General features: G+C 46.3%; 1 protein-coding gene across 1 annotated transcript; it reads right to left on the minus strand.

Annotated features, from left to right (window-relative positions):
- Nucleotides 1-18,302: 18,302 nt before the first annotated feature.
- Nucleotides 18,303-22,443, minus strand: LOC144129861 (uncharacterized). Its single transcript, XM_077663923.1, has 3 exons — nucleotides 22,416-22,443; nucleotides 19,473-19,686; nucleotides 18,303-18,459 (listed from the first exon to the last, which is right to left on the minus strand). Exons 1-3 carry the CDS (start codon nucleotides 22,441-22,443, stop codon nucleotides 18,303-18,305), a joined length of 399 nt encoding a protein of 132 aa, XP_077520049.1.
- Between the last annotated feature and the right edge of the window lie 697 nt (nucleotides 22,444-23,140).

Consider the following 23,140-nt stretch of genomic DNA (forward strand, 5'->3'; position numbering starts at 1 on the left):
CGCAATCGTCGAAAACAACGAGGTTACGTAGCACTCGCTCACAATGTCCATATATGGGGCCCGAGGAGCAGCCCCGGGACGAGACCTCCTGTCCTCCTCCAATGTTCCTCTTTGCCGTCGGTGATGACCGTGAATCACTGGCCTTTTAACATTCTCCCCATTCAGATCATATCATCACACAGCTTGGTCTGAGTCAGCCGTTCTCAGACCAGTTGTTTCAGTTATCGGAAAGAATCTCGTTGTCATCGCCGCCATCATAACCACCTCCGGCTTCGTCACCACCTACGCAACTGTTAACCGGGAAACTCTGCGCCAGCCATTGTTCCGAAGAAACACAGCACCGCCAGAGAACCGCACAGGAACAAAGCCAAAGCTGGCTTCACGCATGAGATTCGTGTCCGTGCCCCCGCTTGGCATACAGAGGACTAACGGCAACAGCGCTAAGCCGCGCTAATCCGTTTTCTTCACTGGCGCATTCAAGTTTCGCCCTGCTGGGGCGCGTAGCCATACCCATGCACCGTCATCACAGCCATGACCTTTCTAGTCCGAACACATCGCTTACGCCCCACTGTACTGAGCGGGTATCCACGCCGCGTATTTTGCTGACCGCCTGTAAGCAGGGGGGAACTTTCATTTTGAAGACTGCTTGTAATACAGTGTTCGGATGACGCATGCAGACAACGCGCATTATAGCAGGGCTTGTTGGAAGAAAGTGCTCCGTTCATCTTCGCAGCGATGTGTTTCGCTTTGCTGTACGTTTCAACCGCAACAAGGATCATTATGAACTCATACATGTTTTGATATCGCATCCCTGTCGGGGGACGCATGCTGCGGGCGATGTTTTTCTTGTCCTGAACAGTAGGTTATCGGAAGCAGCCGGTTGAGAGTAAAATAAACGTCCCAGTGCATGGAAACAATCATAATATTTGTCTGAATAGGTCAGGATCTAAGGTCCTTACTTGCTTTGCTTGACGAGTAAGCCTTATGACTAAACATGACACTAACGTGCCATCCCATTCATTGGTGCCAGGTCGCATTTGCACTTGGCGTGTAGCGTTTGGAGCAGGGTACATTATTTATGGTACTAAAACTTATGGTACCACTGGGTGAAGATACCTTGCGGATAGATTGAGTGATTGCTTGAGAGAAAATTTCCTTCAGGATTTTGGTAACTGCCTGCCCCTGTGTGAACCAGGGTGGCTTCGGCCGCCGCCCTGGGTCTGCACACCTGCCGAAGCGGGATCTCATGGCCGAAGCTAGACAGTGTCGCCTCCGAATTCTCCATCGCTCTCCGTTTTCAGTTCTGCGACCTTCCTTTAGCATGTGGCAAAAGACATCATTTCGCTTAATATACATTGTAGATTTATATAACACATTACGGTAAAGTGGTCCTTTCGTTGCCTCGACACGAAGAGTAAAACAGCAGCGACTTTGTGTTATACACGTTATGTATCGCTTCGACACGCCCTTGCCTCCTCCACCATAAAGCGAAGATCGTAAATGTGGGGGTCCCAATTAACGAGCTGCCCGATCAATTCACGATGTGTTATATAAAAGAAGAAGCTAAGTGCTTTCGCCCCAAAGACAAAGGGCTGAGATTACGAAGGCCTGCAAGACGTAAAGGTTGAAAGTTCTAAGCGGGGAACAGTATGACGCGAAGAAGCTATAAAGGGCACCGAAGCGGTAGGTCAAAGGCAGTGAAAGAGAGATGTCTTGAGTCACATCAGAAGGAAAATTAAGGGACCTTGTCCCTGCAGCTTTTTGTGGCACAAAAGCTGTTGTCGCACGCTATAAAAGCGTTTGAGTAGTTTTTGAATATCGCAGGTTGCAAAGCTTTTGTGCTGCTGCCTATAACATTCACAGTCCAGTCTTGAAAATAGTTAGCTGTTGAAAATATAATCTTCACTGCAGGAAAATTAAAGCAGCACTGTAACCCCGTAACAAAATTCACGCCATTGGCAACTGAGAATGGATTCTTATGGCCATTCTTAACCCCAGATGCGAAGCTTATGGAAGATGGAGGAACATGGCCACATGAGACCAAATGTGTGGAGATGAAGCAAAGATAGATGACTATCATGTTGCCGTTAGCCCCAATCATTGGCAGTAATAATAAAAAAAATATTCCAAAAGTGACAAAACGTAAAGGTGCCTTAGCTAAATTCCTGCTGAAGCTCTTGAACCGATAAGGAAACGAAACATATTTGTTGTTACTACGATCATCTGTGAAGAAAAAAAACTCCAACTAGAACAAACGAGAAAAGTGTTTCGGCAATTAAAAGATGGTGAAGAGCCGTACAGCGGTGAGCACGTCTGTCCAGAAGTCAAGAGTGTTGTGCTGCGGAGCAAGGGAAGTGATATTTTAACGTATGTGCACTGCTGGGGGAAAACCGTGCTTGCGAGGTTTGCGTGTCCATCCGGCTTCGCTCGAGGAGAAGTTTTCGTTCTGAAACTGTGTTTGATTTAAAATATTGCTTCCTCTTTTCCGCGAAGCACCGCTCGAGCACTCTAGACAAATGTGCTTACCTTTGTATATGGAATCGGAAGGCAAAAAAAAACACATCACGACAGACATTTCAAAGAAAGAAGAATGTAAAGGGATCAATTCGGCGGTAGGATAATGCCCCAGAGAACAGACCGGGAAAAAGAAAGTGAAAGAACACTTGTTTTCCCTTTCTCTAGGACAAAAATGCCCCGAAATTTCTTGCGAAGTGCAGCCGACTCTCCGCTGTCCACAGCTAGCGTAGTCTTTCAGTAACCGAACCATTTTCTAACTTTGTCATTGACCTTAGAGTACATACAAAGTTTTTAGACCATCTTTCAATGCTAAACCTCCCAGTGCGAAGAGCGGTTTAGCAATCCATTATGGGCGCTCTCCTAATTACGGGGCCTTGTACACCTGACAACGGTAGGGCAGGGGTCTGTTGATTTGATTCATGATTAGGCGAGAGACAATAGGTTTGAACCTGCAGACGGCACTGAGTGGAGGGCCACAGGAGCCAATGTGAAACCAACTAAAAATCAGTTAGTTGACCCGGTGCACGAGTTGCGGCTTCGCTCCAATCCTCATCACAGAAGCGCCACGCGGGCTTTGCGTTTGCTAACAGTACCACAACGCGTGCTTTTGTTTGTTTTTCCACCTTACTTATTGGCAACAGAACGGAACTTTATCACTCTGATTGAAACGCAATACGGTACATGCACTGTCTGAACCTCTCACTACTATCTGCGGCACTTTCCAGGATGTTCTAGACTGTTGTCGGCATATGACAAGTTTTACCCCGAAAGCTCGTCGTCATCTTTGAACTGAACGCAGACGTGAGCGACGGCATTTGTTGATCCCGACGGCCGGCGTGCGCATTTGCTGCTGTCGCCTCCAAAAAACTCAGTTTCCTTTTCAGGCCACAGCTTAGCGCAAGAAACAGCTTTTAGTCTCCGCCAGTCTTCCTTTCTTTCGTCTGTTTATTCACTTGTGCTTGTCGTCATAGGCAATTGTAAATAAATCGTTATGCAGATCCTCCACGCGTTTGTCCAGAGAAATCTCTTTATATTTGTTAAGGCAGCAACCAACGCCAAACGGCGCCGTACAGCACCGTTGGAGTGTTCGAGGCAAGTGCGTGGATAGCGGTTGCATTGCCATACTGTGGGCAAAGACAAGTGTCCTAGTGGAGGCCTTTGGAAAAATGTCGACTGCTTTGAGTTCGTCAACGTGCACGAATCTTCAAACTCAACGGTTAGGAGGAGTGAGGCTCTTGAGAAATATGGCAGCCGTAATCTTTTGACAGACTGAAATATTGTGACTGATGGCCTCTTATTCCTGAATACAGGGCGACCTAATGTTATGATAATGGAATCTGTAGAACAGTGATAACATATAGATCTATCCTCACAGAGACCCATGAGGTTACTTCGTTTTTCAAGACGTGTTGGAATTTAATTCGCAGAATTACTGAAAAATATATTTGCAAAAAAAAATCATAACGGATGGAGGTCATGAGGTAAATTAACAGAAGATTGCGATGTAGTGTGTTTAGTTATATATCTGCCATATGAGGACTACTCATATGCCACGAATACTAGATTAAACAATTTACTGAACAGGAATGCGCAATTCAGGTTTATCTTCTATTTTTCATCAAAAAGACCTACAATTGATGCAAAGAACAGGCAAGAAACCGAATGCAAGAAAATTGATCGATATAATGCCTAAAGTAAGCAAGAAATCAGTTTTGTTATTGTAGAAACAGGGGCTGGATATACCTTAACTAAATAAACGGATGACCAAAAGTGGGCAGCTTTTATTATTACCAAAATTAACAAGGAGTGTCTTGTTAGAGTGCGATAGTTGATTCCGAGGAAAAATATATTGTCGGGGTGGCAGAGAGTTAGGCAGACCGTAGAGTTCAGGAAAATGGCTCACTAACGTAACTGCGGCTGGCGGAATTCCAGAATAATTGGCAGTTTTGAGAGAAGGCATCTATCTGGCAGAAAACCTAAGGCGTTTGATCATGAGGCCGGCGATGGTGGTGACCGTGATGATATCTCAGTGCACGGGTGCTTTCGCATCGGCCTCTGTTGAAATTCTGCCGTTGTTACTAGCATCAGGAATCTCCGAATCACACCACGAAGCAGAATTCTGAAGCGAGAAAGGAGCGGCTGCGCGTATTCCTGTAACCATCATGCAATACCTAACAGGAGAAAGGCTGAAGCAGAGCCTGTTGTCTTGCATGTCGTCCTCGTAAGTTGTGCTGGCAAAGTAATTATAAGAAGGGCGGTCGGACATTCGGACGCCCGATCTTCAACCACATTCCATGCGTGTCCGGCGGTCTCTCAGAACATTCCATGTTCCCCGCCGTAGTCAGTAGAGGCATTGTGTAACACTCACCAGGGAACATTTGCGTGCATAAACAAATAGCTGTGAAAGTTGCTCAACGAACAGGCACCGATGTAACCTATTTCGTAAGAGTACAGCATGGAACAGCCAGGCGTGGTGGGATTGTCTCTACGGGTAGTGTAATGCTTTATTGCTATTTTCTGGCTTTCTAACGTCAACGCCTGCTATAAATGATCACATTTCTTCACCGCTGTAATGAGAACACAACTGTACAGCGGTATTTTTTTACCTCAAGAAATGAGCATAGTCAATTTACTGTAACTCCCGCATAATAAAAGAAAGATGCAGGAGCTAGTAAAAGTTCTGCGTTGAGACCAGACGACGCTATGTGAAGCAAAAAAATGATTTTCATCGCGGCAAGAACTTTTTATTGGCACACTACAACCTTATATGTTCATATAAAAAAAGAAAGTTGATTCTCACACTCATACATAGTAAAACAGGTGAAAATATTCCTGTAAGAAAAAATGCAACTTTCCGACATGATTTTTAAATAGAGAGGGCACGCGACGAAAATATCGGGTGACATTGATTCTTCGTGATCACGCTGATCAGCTCTACAAGTGCCAGTATCAAAGGTAGTACTCGACCATTTTCTGATCCATAATTCGCATTTTGGCAGTGAACTTTCACAGACGAGGCGGCCAGTTCTACTTACATGAGTTGCAGCCCTGTTTGAAGTTTACAAGAAAGGTCCTGTGCCCGGAAATAACATCCTCTATCCCCACGGCCACAGTTCCACTTGCCCCCACAGCCGATGCCCGACCAGATTAGGCCAGAGGCGTTAAATGTGTGCGTGTTGCGTGCAAAGCGGCAAAAGACGCGATATCCTAGAAAAGCACCCTACGCCGCGGACCACTTTAGCGAGAGCGCGACGCCTTGCAAGAAAGCCAACGACACAAAACCCTCAGAATCCTCAGGAGTTACGGGCAAGCGAAATTTGCAGCTGCAGGATGTGGGGCGGAGAAAACTAGACCCACGAAAATTAGTATCGTGAGAAAAAAGAATCAAATTCGAAGAAGCTCTGGACCATATAATGAAGGCAGCGAAATATCCCGTCTCTGAAGCTCGACGGAAATTGAGAGTTGGATTAAGGAATAAGACACCAAAGTGTTACCACTTTGCAAGTATATTTTGTTGCGCCACAATCACGCGCAGACACATGATAGGGCGAGCACCACAGCCTTTTTTTTTAAAGTAGCCACTAGAAAATAAATTATTCGTTTATTGAGGAGATTTCATGCGTTGTGACGATCCGTGTAAAAACACACCGTAATAGGATATTATACAAAACGCCGACTGATTATAAGCCGAGCGCTCTTTCCAATCTTACTGTTACAAAATAAAAGGACTCAGACATTGCTTAATATATTTTGCGAAATTTAAGCTAAGGAAGGTTCTGGTGCTTTCAAACATATTACGTTGATGCAGCCGTGGGAATTGGCATGAGCTCACGGACATTATATTCCTTCCATATGTTTCCTGTTAAGCCTTGTATACGTTGTATTCGTTCCACGTGTTTCCTGTTTTGAACCAGCTGAGTACAGTCCCAACTAAAAAAAGATTAACGCCCGTGACGGATCACAGAAGCGCCGGAATGACAACGGGTGGCGCTGCGGGTGACGAAGAGGCTGATAGCGAGAGTGCTGGACCGTTCCCTTTCTTCAGTATTAGGGAAGTTGAGAGGGCAGTATTGCTCCTGTAGGCGGCTGTTGAAGATTGGGATAGTTGTTTCTTTTTGCAGCGACAGCTACACTACGCCAGCCACTTTGCGAGGTACGCGTGGCTGCGCGCTGAGGCGTGGGAGCACCGCTCCGCCTGCTGTGCGCATGGGCGGAAATGATGTCATAGCCCGTGGCTGGTGTGCGTGCCGCACGCCTCGCCGCGGCGCCGACGGCGGAGCAGACACCGCCCGCCGCGTCAGTTGTGCGCATGCGCGGAGTGACGTCAGAGCACGCAGCTGGTGTGCGCGCCGCCCGCCTACAATACGCTATCATTTGGAGCCTTCAGCGTGGCGGCACCGTACCCACCATGGCAGCTGCCGGCGCCGCGGCGCGCCGGCGAAACCGAGTGGGGGAGGAGTGGAGTGAGGGGGAGGGAATGAATCCACGTCTTGGGACGAAGATTAAGAACGAACGCCCAGCGAAACGAAACGGCGAAAGACTGACTTTGCAATTCGACTGAGCGAGTTCCACTCGGCCAGCTGTAGCTATCGCGTCACTCCAGGTTTAATCAGAGCTTAACTACAGAAATTTTCTTGCTTGTTTGGCAGTTATTTTAACGACCAGCCTCAGACACGCAGCGGAAGAATGGCTATTAAGAAAGAGTGCAGAATTGCTTGAAATAAACGGTTTATTGGATGTTGACTAAGCGATAAAGCAAGCGAATAAAATCGGTGATATTATTCACTATGCTCGCGATGGCCGAAAACAGGTGTTATAAATTAGACGCGCGCCCTACGAATCTCGCCGGAAGGAAAATAGACATTTCGGGCGTTAACTTAGCTACAAGAGTGGAAATCTTGACATTTTTCCAAAAAGGCACGTCCCGGCGAAGCATTCCTGGCAAGGTAGGGTGCGCAGTAGGGACCGTAACCCGCACTGTGCGCGTCTGCCTAGAAGAAGAAAGGCTTGGCGATGACGAGCGTAGCAGACTTCCGAAGTGCCATTAACCGTGAGGTCATCATTGTAATCATCATCAAGCCCTCATTTAGGAGGGTGATCGGCTGATAATAGCCTCCACCTTTCTCAGCGCCCATATTACCGCTGCCAAGAGACAGGAGGAACTCTTGTGTCGTTGTCGTTGCGCATATTGCGCTGTTGTGCTATATGAACCCACACCAAATAGCTCAGTTGCCTACTTTTCTGTTATCGTCCTTACTTCTTTTTCTGAATTGACGGCATAGTTCTCCTGTTAATTTTTCTACTACACCTCCTCAGCAAACTTGCGTTTAAATTAGTTGCAATGAAATTATAAATTTTATGTCATTTTCGAGCTTGTGTAATACAGGCTAAAAGCAGTTCTTACTGAGAAGCCGCGAGTTTCTACTGAAAAGCTATCACGGAGCTAAAAATGAAAGTAGCAGAATCCAATGCTGCTCATGATGTTTGAGCCAAAAGGGTATGCCACATGAACAGTCGCGTAAGGCCGACACTTCGACGCTCGGCCGGTGGCACGCTATAGATAAAGATTTTTCCCTGCCCCCCCCCCCCCCTCCCCCTGCTGTGCTGCAAACGTGGAAACGGCCCGATAGGCAGGTCTGCGAACCGCAGCGCCACATGGTGAGGTATCACAGCTCCCGTTACCGGTCATTTGTGCCAATAATTTTTACTCGCGACTGAACACCAAGGTTTTATTACGGTATGACTGAGCACATGTTATAGTCGTTCCACACGCTTCCTGTTACGTTACTCTCGCGGCGTGTACCCTGTGGAAGAAAGCGCACGGGAAACACCTGGTTTTGCTTATTCCTTTTTATCTAATCTACGAAATGACCACTGGCAGTGTGAGTGGAAGGGCGCCTCTCTTGCTTTCGTTACGAGAGCGAAAGCTCCTGGGTTGTTTGATGTGCAATTTCCGTCAGCTGAAACTTGGCGGTCAAGCAGTGCTACACGTGTGGAATGAATGTTCCCAGAGCTTGCGCGTGATGTACTTATTACGCGTGCTCGCGTTCGTGCCTGTTGTGCGCGAACAATATGAGTGGCGACTCGGTGCACAAAAAAATAGTTTCGCGAGAACCTTCTCCGCTCGCACCCAAAGGCTTTAAAAGAGGTCCACCCCGCACCAGCTACAGTCAGCTCTTCGGATGATAGGAGTGCAATCGAGCACGGCTGGGACCCTAAGCCCCCGACGACACCGCTTTTCCCTCGACAACCCGCCTGCTGCGGCAACCGCTTTCGAGAACAGCTCTTCGTCATCGTGAATAGGCCGTCGATATGCTTCCGGTAATTGCATGTATTTTGAACTCCGTTTCTATTTGAACTTTTCTTTCCATTTCGGTTCTAAATTTGTTGATGTAAATCTAATCGCTTGTCTGTTCGACGCAATTTCGACGCAATTAATTTGCAGCAAACCACCTTCTTCGTCTGGTCCCCCGCCCCCCCCCCCCCCCAACTTGTTAAGTTTGTCATAAAAAAGGATCAGTGACCGAACAGAAAGGTCAAGGCAGTTAACAAATAAACCTGAAAACGTGAGTGGTGCTAATAGAGCAGAGCGATCTCAGCGAGAAATTACTACGACGTTTTACTCATAAGTGCAAAAAGACTGATATGCACAATCTGATGAAATAAATAATAAATCTTTTCTCGCAAAGGTGAAAGAAATGGCCGTTTTTCCAGTAAGACAACGAAATCATGAGAAGAGAGCCTGTGCAGAGTATCTCTTCTGGTCACAACCACACGACTAGAAGACAATGCCTGGCAACCACCAGTGCTACCAAACCATGACAATATTTTCGCGGATATGTTAGCAGGATGAGTCTAAAAGAAATACACTTAAACTAGTTTTTCTTAGTCAACGCTGCACATGCAGATTGCAGAGGTGGCCTAGCCAATTCAGCCTCCATGTCTCATGCAGTTGGTGAGGCTTTAAAACCTCTGTGCCGCCGGGCACCCAGAAGTTATTCAATGAGTGCAAGCTTTTTCTGGTGTGAAGTGCTTGGAAAATCTTCACTTGGCTTCCCATTAAGTAAAAAATCAGGGACGCAGGCGGGCTTTGGTCCCTCGCGAATATACTGAAAAATCTTCAAATAGACCGGCATGTACTTGGTAATAAGTGTGACATGGTGACATTTCAGGTATAATGAACACAGTGAAATGCACAGGAGAGGACTTGTGCTGTAGAAATAATTAGTGTTGCATTAGGACGACAGAGTGAATTACTAAAAAACTAAAACGCAGCCTGAAGGTGACACGACACCATAGGGAGCTACTACAGCACGAAGTTGGCAAGCTTAAGGCGGTCTTGGTAGGCATTCACTTAGTGCCAATGGCAGAAGAGCGCCTCTGTCCTGACCAATCTGGTGATGCCAACTACGAAGACGCAGACAACTGCGCGGCGATGGAGCCGCCATCTAGGTGGTGAAAATGAACAGCTGAATGTCTCTTTCTCTTTTACGCACTATTTCACACTGAATTAAATTACATCAATTGGTGAGCCTGCTTTATTCTCACAAAAAACACAAGCGGTACATGACCCACATAAAACCCTTCAAGCGCCGTCTCATTCTGCGCCGCTGATTATATCAGCGTGTAAAAAGGCAGAACAGTGAGAAATGCTACAAAATGTGTGCCTGTATGTAACCGCCCCTCTAGCGATTAAGCGTAGTAGTCACGCAGAGACAGAAATGCAAAAAAACCTGCATCGGAACTTTTGGCGAGTAGTCAGTCCGCTTTATCGTTATACCGGCTGGTAGCATTGCTGTACTTTGAGTAATAAGAACTGGTGCATGTTTTTTGACAAACGCGGTTAAGCCTTCACGTATTTGGTAGAGAAAGTTCCTGTAGTGTTGTAGTTTGGCGCGAAGAGAGGGAATGAGAAATTTTGAGTCGCGTTAAGTTCGTTTTTACAAAAGTCATTCCGAAAACTCTTGCGGAAAGATATACATAAAGCAGTCTCCAGTCAGTTCATACAGGCCGTTTTCTGAAAAGTGTTTGAGAGCTCTTCTTAAGTAGCACGCACAAGCTGTTGCACGGGGTTTCTTGCAGTACCAAGAGCAAATAGTGCGTAGAATGTAGCGTTTTCGTAATGTGTAAAATTTATAGAGTCTTCTCGCACACCACGTCATCTAAAAAAGTTCCTCACTCCCTAAACGCGCAAACTTTTTCGTTAGGCAAGAATAAATAAACTGCCATAATTATCCCAAACATTACCTCCTCCGAACAAAGCTCCACTTCTTTTAATGTTGCGGTGCCGCGTAGAAGGTTTCGGCAGTGCACCTTAAACTGAATTATTTATGATAAAAAGGGTAGGGGGCAAGAGGCAGTAGTATATATTCCAGCGCAAATAGCGCACCTCCTTCGAGTGTTCATCCGAAGTTTGCTCAGCTCGACATCTACAGAGTGCCAGATGTGCAATTCCACGCTTTAATATACTGCCATTAGTTTGAGCCGTTATGCACACTCACACAAATGGGCACTGCAATCCTTCTGTGCGCGCATGCATAACAGCAGGGTATGTCCAGCAACGAAGGGTGAACCTTGTAGAGCAGAAGTTTTCCACACGAAGACCAGAGTGCATATTAAAGCGGCACACAGGCGGAATAACAGCCGGCCGCTTGCTTTTCTGCACGGTCCGGGAAAGCGCATATCCACTGCGCAGGAAAGTTCTTGTGCGATGAGAGAGAGCATACGACCTTGATGTGAAGGATGAACGAAATAATAGAACATCGGGTTGTAACTATTGGTAGAGGGAGAACAGCGGTTTTGGAACATGTATTCAGGTTACCACTTTGCGCAAAAAAAAACCAGACGAGTGCCGTGTAAAGAGGAGGTAGGAAAATATGCAGCAGCACAGCGTACGTGGGAAAAAGAGGAGAAGCAAAAGCAAAAGGAGGTTTTAAACAGTATGGAAGCTGGGCTGCGCCAGGATTGAGGGAAAAAAGGCTGGAGAAACAAACCGGGCAGCGCCATGCGCATGATATAACCTTTAAATACAGTTTGCAACAAGCCTGCTGTGGACTACGAAAGTCTGATTCAAATTTATTCCCTATTGCATTTATCAGTGTCCCCATGTTATTTTCGCATGCGCCCACTTAGGATAGAGAGAGAAAGGTGGTAGAGGTGGTCACTGCACTGGAGGACAGGGATGAGGGGGCGTAAAAGATAAGAATAAGTAGATCATTTCGGTCCATAGCAAGCGCAAGCAATGACACACTCACTGTAAGTCACAGGTCGCCACAGTTTAGCCTGCACAACTTGAGGGCTGCCGAGCGATGTGGCCTGTGTAGAACAGATTGGCAGTCCTCCATCACTAACAAAACACAAAGCAGTCTGGCAGCGGAGACGCTTCAGTGTGAAGAAAGGGTGCTTGACGTTGCGGCTTATAAAGTAGATGACAACGCCAGACATGTCGACTTCTGCTCGGTACGATGAGGCTGGAGGATGCATTGTGCCAGCATAAACTCCAACAAGTCCATTATCTGCAGTACATTCTGTGCAGCTGGCGTGTGCAAGATGGAAAGTAGCACACGCATGGTTTTCACGATTGGCTTCAGCATTGCAATTACTTGTTCGTCTGCGACTTTAGCTGCTTCCTGACCTATACTACCCGACCAGCAGTAGGCTCAGCTCAGTGGGTACGAGGTGACTGTTCAATCTTAGAGAGTGTGCAGTGCATTGGGAGAGATAGCGAAGTCACTTGCCTGTCCTGGTCTTATGGTGACTTCCAATCGCAGAGTTGGAGCACTTCTGGAGCAACGTTTCGTGCTCTTTTCGGAGCAACTGTATTCCAAACGCAGATCTGAGGCACGGATCGCGTCTTCCAATCGTAGACAGGGAGCGGTTGCCGCGCCGAGATTGCTCCGTGGAGAAGACATGACTGCTCCGCCAAAGTTGGCGGATCCGGCCGGAAGTTTGCGTGACGTTCTTTTTCAGCGGCGCTAGCGGCGCTCTACATGCTCTGGCCAGAGCAAGTGTACTCCAATCGCAATTTCAGGTCGCGCGCTCTGCGCCACATTCAGGCGCTCTGTCACAGAGCGTGCAGACCGCTCTGGGCCTGCGATTGGAATTCACCATTAGATCGAAGTTGGGCCTTGTGCTCTATTGTCAATAGGCTAGAGACTTTGGGTGCGCAATACCTGCTTGGTCACGGCGGGTGTCTGTATCTCAGGCAGGGATGGCCAAGGCCCGTCTGCGACAACCGTCCTTGCCTCGCCAGTCATATGGCTCCCGTTCCGTATTGTGGTATGCGGCGGGAGAGAAAAAGTTGCGGAAACTACTGGACGATCCTTTCCAATGGTCGCTACACTCTTAGAAGGCCTGCGACGAGGGTGACGACATCGTCGCACGTTAACGCCGGCTTCTCTGTGAAGGGAGTATGTGAAAAAATGTGAAGGAAGAATGTGAAAGGAATATCTACAAGCCTACGGTAGTACCACCAAGTCCCATCTTCTCGCCTGAGAAAGCAATGCTCATGGTTTTGGTAAAAGTGCCTAAACTATTCCACATTAGAAAACGCACTGCGCAATGACAAATGTCATTAAAGGGGCATTTTGAAAAAAAAAACGAAATAAACGGCTTTTTAGCGGCTGAAAAGCGTGTAGAAGAATGATGCCGCTCTAAAACAAATCAACTATTCATATTAACCTAGCCATGCCTGTCACCCGTAATGTAGGTGCCTTTGTTAGTTTCCATCCATCCACGAAGCTCTTTCGAAGGCTCGGTATTTGTATCTTGCACTTTTACGCTTGCAGGACTCTATCAAGGGTTACCGGCATCTTTGTGTCTCTTGCTTTCCAGCTTTATTCTCCGCTTTGATGGGCATAAAAAAGTTACTTCAAAACAGAAAAGACACCTTCTTCTTTTGTGCTTGTTGAAATGAAAGGCAAGGAGAAAAAGAAGGGGAAGAATTTTTGTCATGTCCTGCTGTTTTCAGATTCCATTGTCTATTCCTGCTGCGAAAAAATTGCCGGCATGCTCATTAGGATGAGAGGAGGCCTCATTATGCAAGGCTCATCTATGTAAAGCTGGTTTTCCTGTTACTTTCTCTTCACTGCGACCTTTTCTTTCTCAAAGGGGCGGACCGGCCTTGTCGTGTCAAGCAAAAAACCTCGCAGGAACATCCCTTTGTGCTGTATGCTATCTCTGAGACGCCGGTCTCTTTGTCTTGATACTTGAATGAGTCATACAAAGTTATCAAAGAGCTCACTGTGCGCACGTCATCAGAAAACACCTGACGTGAACTCATGAAGCCTCGTCGTCCCTGACAAGCTGCCTTTGTCGAAACAGGCGTAGGTGTCTTTCTGTGCTTTTGCAGTGAATGGTTTGTGACAAGACAGGGGTGAAGATAAACACTTAAGTACCTTCTTCGTGCGTTCATCGCTATTTTCAAAAACAGAAAGCGGACGCCTTTTCCGCATATTTGTTTTTTGCACAACACAAAAAAATATATAAGGTCTTTTGAGCACGGTAGCACTAGTTCAGCAGGAGCGCAGGTGGTCAGCGATGATTGCTGACAATCTGTGTGCAATATATTCGCCTTCGGTATTCGCGTCAGTGCTTCTGGGCTCTACAAAATTACAGAACCCCTTTCCTGGCCCTGCTGACACTCTGCGCTTGAAAGAATTTTTAGATTCTGTCCTTTGTAGTTGATAAGTTTCCATTTCGGTACTCCTTGAGCTGCCAGAGATCCTCTTACACTGCTGACTGCTCTGATTAATAATAATAATAATAATTGGTTTTTTGGGAAAGGAAATGCGCAGTATCTGTCTTATATATTGTTGGACACCTGAACCGCGCCGTAAGGGAAGGGATAAAGGAGGGAGTGAAAGAAGAAAGGAAGAAGACGTGCCGTAGTGGAGGTCTCCGGTAAAACTTCGACCACCTGGGGATCTTTAACGTGCACTTACATCGCACAGCACACAAGTAATGTTTTTCATTTCCTCCTTTCATGCCTCATGCATTGCTGCAGTGTGTGAAAAGAGATAAAATATATTAAAATGCCTCTTTTAGAAAAGAAAGGTTCCTGTCATATTAAATTACTTCTAGATGCCATAACAAAAGGCTTTCAACATAGAAGCGTTAGTTGCAGCACAACTCGAGTAAAAACCTAGGATAGAATGAAATCACAACTGCAACTGCAACTCTGCCGTATACGTCAGCTACAGTATGCCACACGTGATTCGAGGGTAGGCCGCTATCTCGAAGCCGGCGTCGTCGCCTCGGCACGCTCGGTTCGTTCTTTTGACCTCTTTCTGTTTTGGCCAGTTATGTTTACTATCCTTCCGCTGTTTCCACTGTTGTCTCCTAGGTGTCAGTTGTTGTTGTTGTTGTTATCCTATGAAAAGATGGCGCATACCCACACTGGGGGATCGGCCAAGAATCGGGTGGCTATTAGGTGTCAGTCGACTGGGCCGTGCCCGTCTTCTTTGTTTACACAGGCACTTACTACAGCTACTCCGAAGCCATTTGCTGGAAACAACTATGTGGAATAAAGTTTGTTGTGTTGACGTTTTGTTGTTGCCTTCAACGGAGAAGCGTCGCCATTCTGCTCGTTTATTAAAAAGAGTATCCTTGCTAAAAAAACGAAGATTTGGAAAAATTGGGCGCATCCAAGGCGAAAAACTCAAATAAGTGCTGTTCAGAGTAGCGGGGCTTAGACTGCAGATTCCCTCTTCATTTTCGAAGGTTAATTAATGCAATAAATTTAGCTAGCTTTTAAAATATTCGCTTCAGAAATAACGCGTCGATTCAGAAGCATCAGATCATCAGGAGAAACAAATTGCTTGGACGTTTTCACTGAGTTGGCATTTGCGCAGCATTATTTACCAGTCTTTTTATCAAGCCCGCTAACTGCGAACAGCTGCCATATGGTAATATTTGTATTTTTCTGGCTTTCGTTTGAAGCCGGTGATAGAAAGGCTCTGTAAATAGTATAAGGGGTAACTTGGGGCAAGCAATTTAGCCAGCAATATTTAAGACTATCAACTATTGTACTGAAACTTCATTACTGAAACGAATGTTTGAAAAATAGCTAGTAGTCTGCGCAGAGTAATTAACTTTAGCAACAGAAAATATATACCAGATTAGATCACGGGACCATCAACAGCATCTAGTCGGCTTTACTTGCCTAGGACATTAGACAACTTCTTTTAAATCTCCGCTATACGAATATTACTCATATATTCCAGGAAGGTTGGGAACGCAGTAGCCTTCGCGTTTCTCGTTTCGGTAGGTAACAAATATTCGTTCTACAATCAAGGTCACAAGTCGGCGAGTCCAAGTTATCTAAGGCTATCTTTAGCAACGCACAAAGCAAAAGACAGATGAGAACCTAGAGTGAAAAAATTCCGGCTATGCACGAAAATTTGTACAGCTCCCACAGAAATCGTGGAAATGTACCAGCCTGACGCCAAGGAACAGCATGCCCCTAGCTTAGTGAACTAAATGCAACATGGCAAGTGGAGTCATCAATTATTGCATGCATGCAATAAGCCCAGCACAAGCTCCGCCGTGACACATTCGCGTGCTGGTTAAAGCTCCACTGACCTCATGTGGAGCTCGAAAATAGCAGAAATGAATTACTCACGCTTCAATGCACGAAATAATGGTCGTATGTATAAAAAAAGAGAACATATTTTCATATATTCTTGATTGATTTCCTTGAAAACTTTACTTTGTTAGAAAATATAACAAATAAATTATGAGTGTCCTCATTGTCTCTTTAAACATACGTGCCGGATTCCTTGCGCCTGCTTTCAGACTAGTTTTTCCGTTGCCGTCTGTCCGCACAACAAGGTATCGAAAACAAACGACTCCTCAGTGCTTCTAACAAGAAAAAAAAACATGAATTGGATTGTGAATTTTTATAACGCAAGTGTTTCTGAGGCTAAAGAGCGCCACGGCACAAGGTGTTCATACTAAATAAGCCATGCATCAGGCCAGGGAAAAGCTTGTGCCCATTGTAACATCGGTGGGTACCCGGCGGCACTGGGCATCGAAACCTGCACCTTCCGCATGCGTGGCGGATTCTCAAACTACTAGGCCACCGCTGCGGTAGCAAAAGAACTGATGTTAGCAATGGGGAGTGTATACCTCAGCACTTTCTAATGAGTTAAGGAGACTGAAGATGAAAGATGAAATCCAACTGAAAGTCACCAATTCAGATTGGGAACTTGAAAACTAAAAGCATAAAATTTATGAAAAAAGCTTTCTTCACGAATCTGTGGCAGCATTTATAATAATTGGCAGCCAATTTAGAAGCCTAACTTGTAGATAAGCACGAAACCATTCCGAAACATTTGTGGTGATTACACAACTGGTCATTCGAAAAATCGACTCCAGCTCAGAAACGGCTCTTTGGCCCCACCTTGAAAAGAAGAAACAACCTTGTGCCATGGCCTTCTTCACCCACAGATCCTCTTGAGCCATAAGAATTCATCATCATCATCATCAGCTCCAGCTGGCGGGCGATAATGATTGCGCCCAAATTGATTCAGCGCTTGCTGGCTGCCCGTGCGAGGTTTCTGCCCCTCCCCTGCCTTGTACACCCCTCCGTTTGTCAGGCTCAGCTGACGGACGCGATATGACTACGAACACAAGCACGCCTTTCCCGCGAACCTTCCGTGAAATAGTTTTGATAAGATCATAGTGAGGCGCATTTCACCGGTTCTCGGTGCGAGATAATCACGTGAGAAAATTTTTAACCTACAACTGATTGGAGTAACGTCAGTCATCTGTGCAGGAATAAGAGCATTCAGCATGCATAGTCACAATTACGACAGCTTTGTGGGCATGGACAATATATGAAATTTTCGCTGCAAAACAGTGTGGGCAGAGCAACTAAGTACGAGACTAGTATATCTTGCAAAGTTTATTTCGCGTTGAAGCACTGTTTTCTGTATACCCCAGAGAGTAGAATCCGATATAGCTTTGAACACTGCTGCAAGTTGATATGCGGCAATATGTGAACTTCAAGTTTGCAAAATAAAAAAATGCTGCCGACTGGGAGTCAGTAAGCAGTTAATGAAATGGGAATAGTGACTTAATAAACAGTAAAATAAATCTAAACTGCAAGCTTATAATCGATTTAACATAAATATCCAGTCAATAAAATCCTAATTTCGATATAGTGAGATTAGTTATGAAACACCGACTTGAAACACGGGGGCCCAATTTTAAATTAAACTTAGCAAAAAATCACCTAGTTCAATAAATCTAAGATATGTTTTCGGGAAGTCAATGAGCCTTAAACTTAAAAAGAAGCAAGATATATGTGGACGATAACGCTCATTTCTGAGGAACAGTCGATACTCAAGACAGCACCATTGTAGGTGATAAGTATTCTACCGCCATAGGAAGCACAAAGCGCTCAGTGGTTTTCCAGCATTTCCGGCATAAGGAACGAATGATAACAATCTAAAAAAAAAGCTTACCCGATAACAAACGCCAGCAGTTCTAACTCGGCTATATTCAAGACGCAAATACAGGCACTTGTCGGCATAAACTATAACAGGACACGAAAAGGACACAATAAGAACTATTTATTAAAATATTCGGACATCGCGTTAATAAATAAAGACTTCACGAGTAGGGTCCGTCGTCACCGGTAGATGACCGTCGTCATCGGTTGTAGTGCCCATGTTCCTATTAACAACTACACTGTAGATGTCAGAAGTTCACGAACTGTCCCCATGGCACGCTGGGCTTGCAAATAAAAGAGCCTTCATCAAGCTAGGTGCCTCGATCGAATCTCAGCTCTTGTCTGGTTTGGTGTTCATAATGGCGTCCACAATTCTCCCAACGTAGTCCTTGGCCAAATCGCACGACCTGTACGCCTGGGTGCAGTTCCGCCCGGTCCATCCTTTCGCGAACGCTGCCAAGAACGAATCATGCATCTCGGCTGCTCCCCTGAAAATGTCAGCAAAAAAATAACTGTACATGAAGGTTCTCGGCCTTCGAGAAAAATGGACAAATTGCTCGCCGCACGTTTTCTATAGGTCTGTCGAAAATACGTTATGCTGAAAACGAGCGGCCATAGATGCAATCGGAATTAAATCTAACAGGGGGAAGTCACATACCTGAACACGGCACACGCTGAAACAGCGCAGAGCAACACACAGAGGATGACAAAGCCATTCTTGCAGTAGCACAGGTAAAATGCATTTTTTTAGAATCGGGAATGTAGCGATGAAGGACCCTCTTTAGAGGAACCAGGATGAGGATGAAAGCGCCTACTTGATACAAGGCCAGCCACATATCCAGAGCGACTGAAGTCTCCAATAATAAGTCGGTCGTTTTAGTGCGAAACACGAAGGAAAGGCTGTGGAAAGACTGCTATGAACAGCTATCCAAACCACTACCTCGTGGTTCGCAAAAACTGAGCCACCGCGGCGGGTATGATGTGGGCCTGTTGCTCATGATTCCAAGAGAATTTTTCGGGCACTAATTTGAGACTGTTTTGCGAAAAACAGCAAAGAAATGTTTTCTTTTCCAGACGTCTTGCACAGTGTTAACGAATCAGTCGACAGTGCTAAGCATATTCGCTGAAGAATAATCGAATTTTCTCTTCTTTTTTTCTTTCACTGCTTGGTCTTGAAGGGAACCTTGCAAGACTATAGGGCGAATAATTTCGCTCATATGCATGAATCGCCGCCGCGGTGGCTGAGTGGTTATGATGCTCGGCTGCTGGCCCGAAAGACGCAATTTCGATTCCGGCCGCGGTGGTCCAGTTTCGATGGAGGCGAAATTCTAGAGGCCCGTGTACTGTGCGATGTCAGTGCACGTTAAAGAATCCCCGGTGGTCGAAATTCCCGAAGCCTTCACTACGGCGTCTCCCATAGCCTGAGTCGCTTTGGGATGTTAAATCCCCATAAACCAAACCAAACCAATCATATGCATGAATCGAGGTGCAGCATAATTACCCCATGAATCTGGTGATGGCGGACGTTTTCGAGTAGCTTAAACCGAGGGCGCGTGCCGTTTGGCAGAACGACCTCTTGTGACACTCAAGAGCCATCGTCTTCACGGCCGCCTTCAGCTTATGGTAGGCCAAGATCTGGGAGAACTTTTCCTGCGGGGTCCCGTAGAGAGTTCTCGGCCTTGGCTCATTCAGCGCAGCGGTCTCGTTGCCTTGATCTACGGAAAGACAAATTAACAACTGAAGATACCACCGAAGCGTCTCTTATATAAAGTGCGCTTCGACCGCTTCACCTGGCAATTCTGCATGGGAATTCTTTCTATTTTGCGTTGCCATTGCACACCGCTATTTAAATGCGATTATCCTGCATGGGAAATTCTGCATGACTATCCTGCGTGCTCTATTCTGGGCTCGGAACAATCAACTTGACAAAGGCAACGCAAGCCTCCGTACTTACGTATTGCGCCGAGAGACCAGCAGAGCGTCGCCGCCGAGCACAAAAGGGCGAGTCGTATTGCCTGTGTTGCCATCTTGCCGCTCATAAGTGCTCCGTGCGACTGACACCAGCTTATACCAGCGTTCTTTGCTGTACGTGAGAAGCCTCGAAGCTTCTCAGCACATGAAACGCGTGGCTTTGAGTGGCATCGAGGGAAATGATGACATACACAGACTTATCGCCACTTTTGCATGCACAGAGAACGCAGTGCGTGGTAATTTCCAGGCAGAACATAACGCGGGCTTTGTTGCTCAAAGCAGAAACCACCTGACCTGTCGATGGTCCTTCTCATGTGCTTATGTTACAGCTGTTCGGCACGTTGTGCTGTGATGTTGCCTGTGGCAAACAGCTGAACATTAGCGCTTGTCACTGCAGCATTTCAGTGATCAGTATTCCAGTTTAAACTTTTGGCTCTTCCCTTGTGCATGAAGCACTGCGCCATCCCTGTTAGTGCTGCCGGTTGAGTGATATGATAACGCGTCTAAGCCCACACGCCTCTAGTTGCGCCAGCGAAATCTAGCGTTTAAACTTGAATTTTAGATTGCTTAGTCGTCTTTGAGTGCGCTATTAGGATTCTGAATTGCTGTTTCGTAATCCACGTGCCGGCTGGCTGTGGTATGAGCCGAACAGGTTTTTCACGGGGCCCTAGTGCTAGCCTTGAGTAAAATTCTTCCTCTCGCTTTTCCTCCACTGCAAGCCGTCGTCATTTTGGAGTCGGGCTGTGTTTTATTCTCACGAGCTCCTGCCTATAATCTTCGTCCTCTTGTGCTCTTGGAGCGTGAGGCGTCGCGCCTCTGTCTGGGGCTTCCATAATATGTCGCCAATGCTGTTCTGCACCTTGAGGCGCGAATCCCATCGTTATCAGCTAGGTTTCGCCTTCTAAGAGTTACAAACATTTTTAAAATTTTGCGACTTACCTCTTCACGCCTCCAGTATAATATTTCTTAGTCAACCTTCCGCCTTTTTCAGTGCCGCCTGGTCTCGTTTTCATACTCCTCAGATATGTTTCGTGCAGTCCCTCCTCGATCCCATACATTTCACAGATGTCCGCCAAATGTATAACAACTCATCTTTTGTTCACATTGAATGTGATGGCATCTTCCTATCGAATGCAAAGGTGCAGCCCTTTCCTCTTCTTCAGCGTTTTTTGCAGGACCACCTAAGATCATTTCCTTCTCATGTTCTTATTGCTACCGATGCCTCGCAGGATCGCAAAAAGGCAGGTGTTTGAATTTTTTTGCCTTCACTGGGTTGGTCTTTTTCTCTCCGTCTTCCTGACTTTATTCCACTTTATATGGCTTAATTCTTAGCAGTAATCTTAGCCTTACGAAAATTAGAAACTACCGTTTCCCAGGTTGTGGTTAGGACGGATTCTCTGTTCATTAGCTCTTCATTATCCTCACTCACTGAGTCTCGGGCACTACGCCTCTAAGTTCCTGATTCCGCTACATTTAAATTCGTTAAGACTGCTTTGGGTACCAGGTCACATGGGCATTCACTTAAATGAGGTTGCAGATTCCTTAGCAAGGGCCTCTCTCAGCGGCCCAATTATTGCTGTCCTGCCAACCTGTGGATAAACAGCTGCGGTGAGATTTCGCAGCTACAAAACATTTCAGGAATTCGCGGTCTCGGCTCTTACGTCATCTCCCGATTATCAGCATCTTCTGCATCCTTGGAGTAGCAAAGACTGGCACTCACGCAGACTGGAGGTCTCTTTCAAGGGCTTGCGCTGCCGGGTTCCCCTTCTAAATTTCTACCTTCACAGATCTGGCCTGGCGGTTTCCCCATTGTGCCCTTTTTGTGCCGAACCTGAGACAATAGATCACTTCCTGCTGTTGTGCCGCCGCTTCTCTCATTTGAGGAAGCGTCTTTTGCAAATGCCATATCATCAACTGGGTTTGCCTGTCTCCTCTGCGGTTGTTCTCTCCATTGGCGCTTCTTTGCTTGGACGAAGCGACAGGAGTGTGCGCTCTGCTGTGCAAAATTTCGTTCAAGAAACGCAGCGACTCCCATTTTAATTTCTTTTTTCCGCTCTCAGTCAGTACGACATTGAAACATTACAGGCATTGTATACTATAATGCACATTAAGCCATTGTCCCGACTTCGATCTCCAAGTTACCAGGACCTCTGTCCTTGCGTCTTCCAATCTATCAGCCTTCATGCTATTACCACTCATTTTCCCGTCAAAACATTCCTGTATCCAGCAATTAACCGCCTGTGTCTTGGCCACTCCCCCGCATTGGGTATGTGCCAGCATTGTTTGATGCCTACCTTCCTACCTACCGTCGTCAATGGAAGGGCCAGTTCGGTGGACAATTGGGCTCAGTTATGGCTTTGCTACATTGGGGGCTCACTACACATAGCGTCCAGACACAGCGGTCAGCAAGCCACATGCACGAGTGGGTCAGGAATTATTTTTGGGCCTCATTTTTCACCTGTCGATTACGCACTCTCTAGCACGCAGAAGAAGAGGTGCATCTTCGTGAAAAAGAAGTAAGGACGCTAGCAACGTGGCATCGTTTTCGGCAATCTAAATGTAGATTCGCGTCAGGAAGAACAATTGATTTCCGCATGACGTGCGCCTCAAATCGACACTAACTGCTCTGCCGCCTACTATTAAAACGTTTTGAGGTACTTAGATATCTCTTAAGTGCGGGAAGGCGAAAGCCGTTTGCGACTCATTGCACTGATTTGAATTTGATTTTGCCGCGCTTGAATTCAATTCACGATAGAAGAGAAGAGCGTGGCGAGAGGAAACGGTGATATCAAGCTGCGCATGCGCACCGCGTCGGCGGTTGTTTCTTGGCGGCGGATCGCACTGCTTCGACGTTTGATATGATGTCTCTAGGTCGAACGAAAATATCATTACTATATATAAATCTGAACTAAACCCAAGTGATTAAGATAGCTCAGCATACGTGTGGGAGGTAGCGGGTTGGTTAGAATTTTGTGCAGTGCCAATGCGATGCACTCCAAATTGGCATACCACACTACCGAAAGACTGTGACGGTAACTGGACACTGGTTCCCTCGCCAGGTCGCAGGTTGGGTGCCGTCCTCCTCTATTTGAAGCAACCATTATTCAGCTCTTTTAAAGCGAAAGCTTTACTGGCCGCGAACTTTCGATTTCGCCGTGGCGGTGCTTCGAGGAAGCACATGACGTCACAACGCGCGCC

The sequence above is a fragment of the Amblyomma americanum genome, chromosome 4 (assembly GCF_052857255.1).
Source record: "Amblyomma americanum isolate KBUSLIRL-KWMA chromosome 4, ASM5285725v1, whole genome shotgun sequence".
In the NCBI taxonomy this organism is placed as follows: domain Eukaryota; kingdom Metazoa; phylum Arthropoda; class Arachnida; order Ixodida; family Ixodidae; genus Amblyomma; species Amblyomma americanum.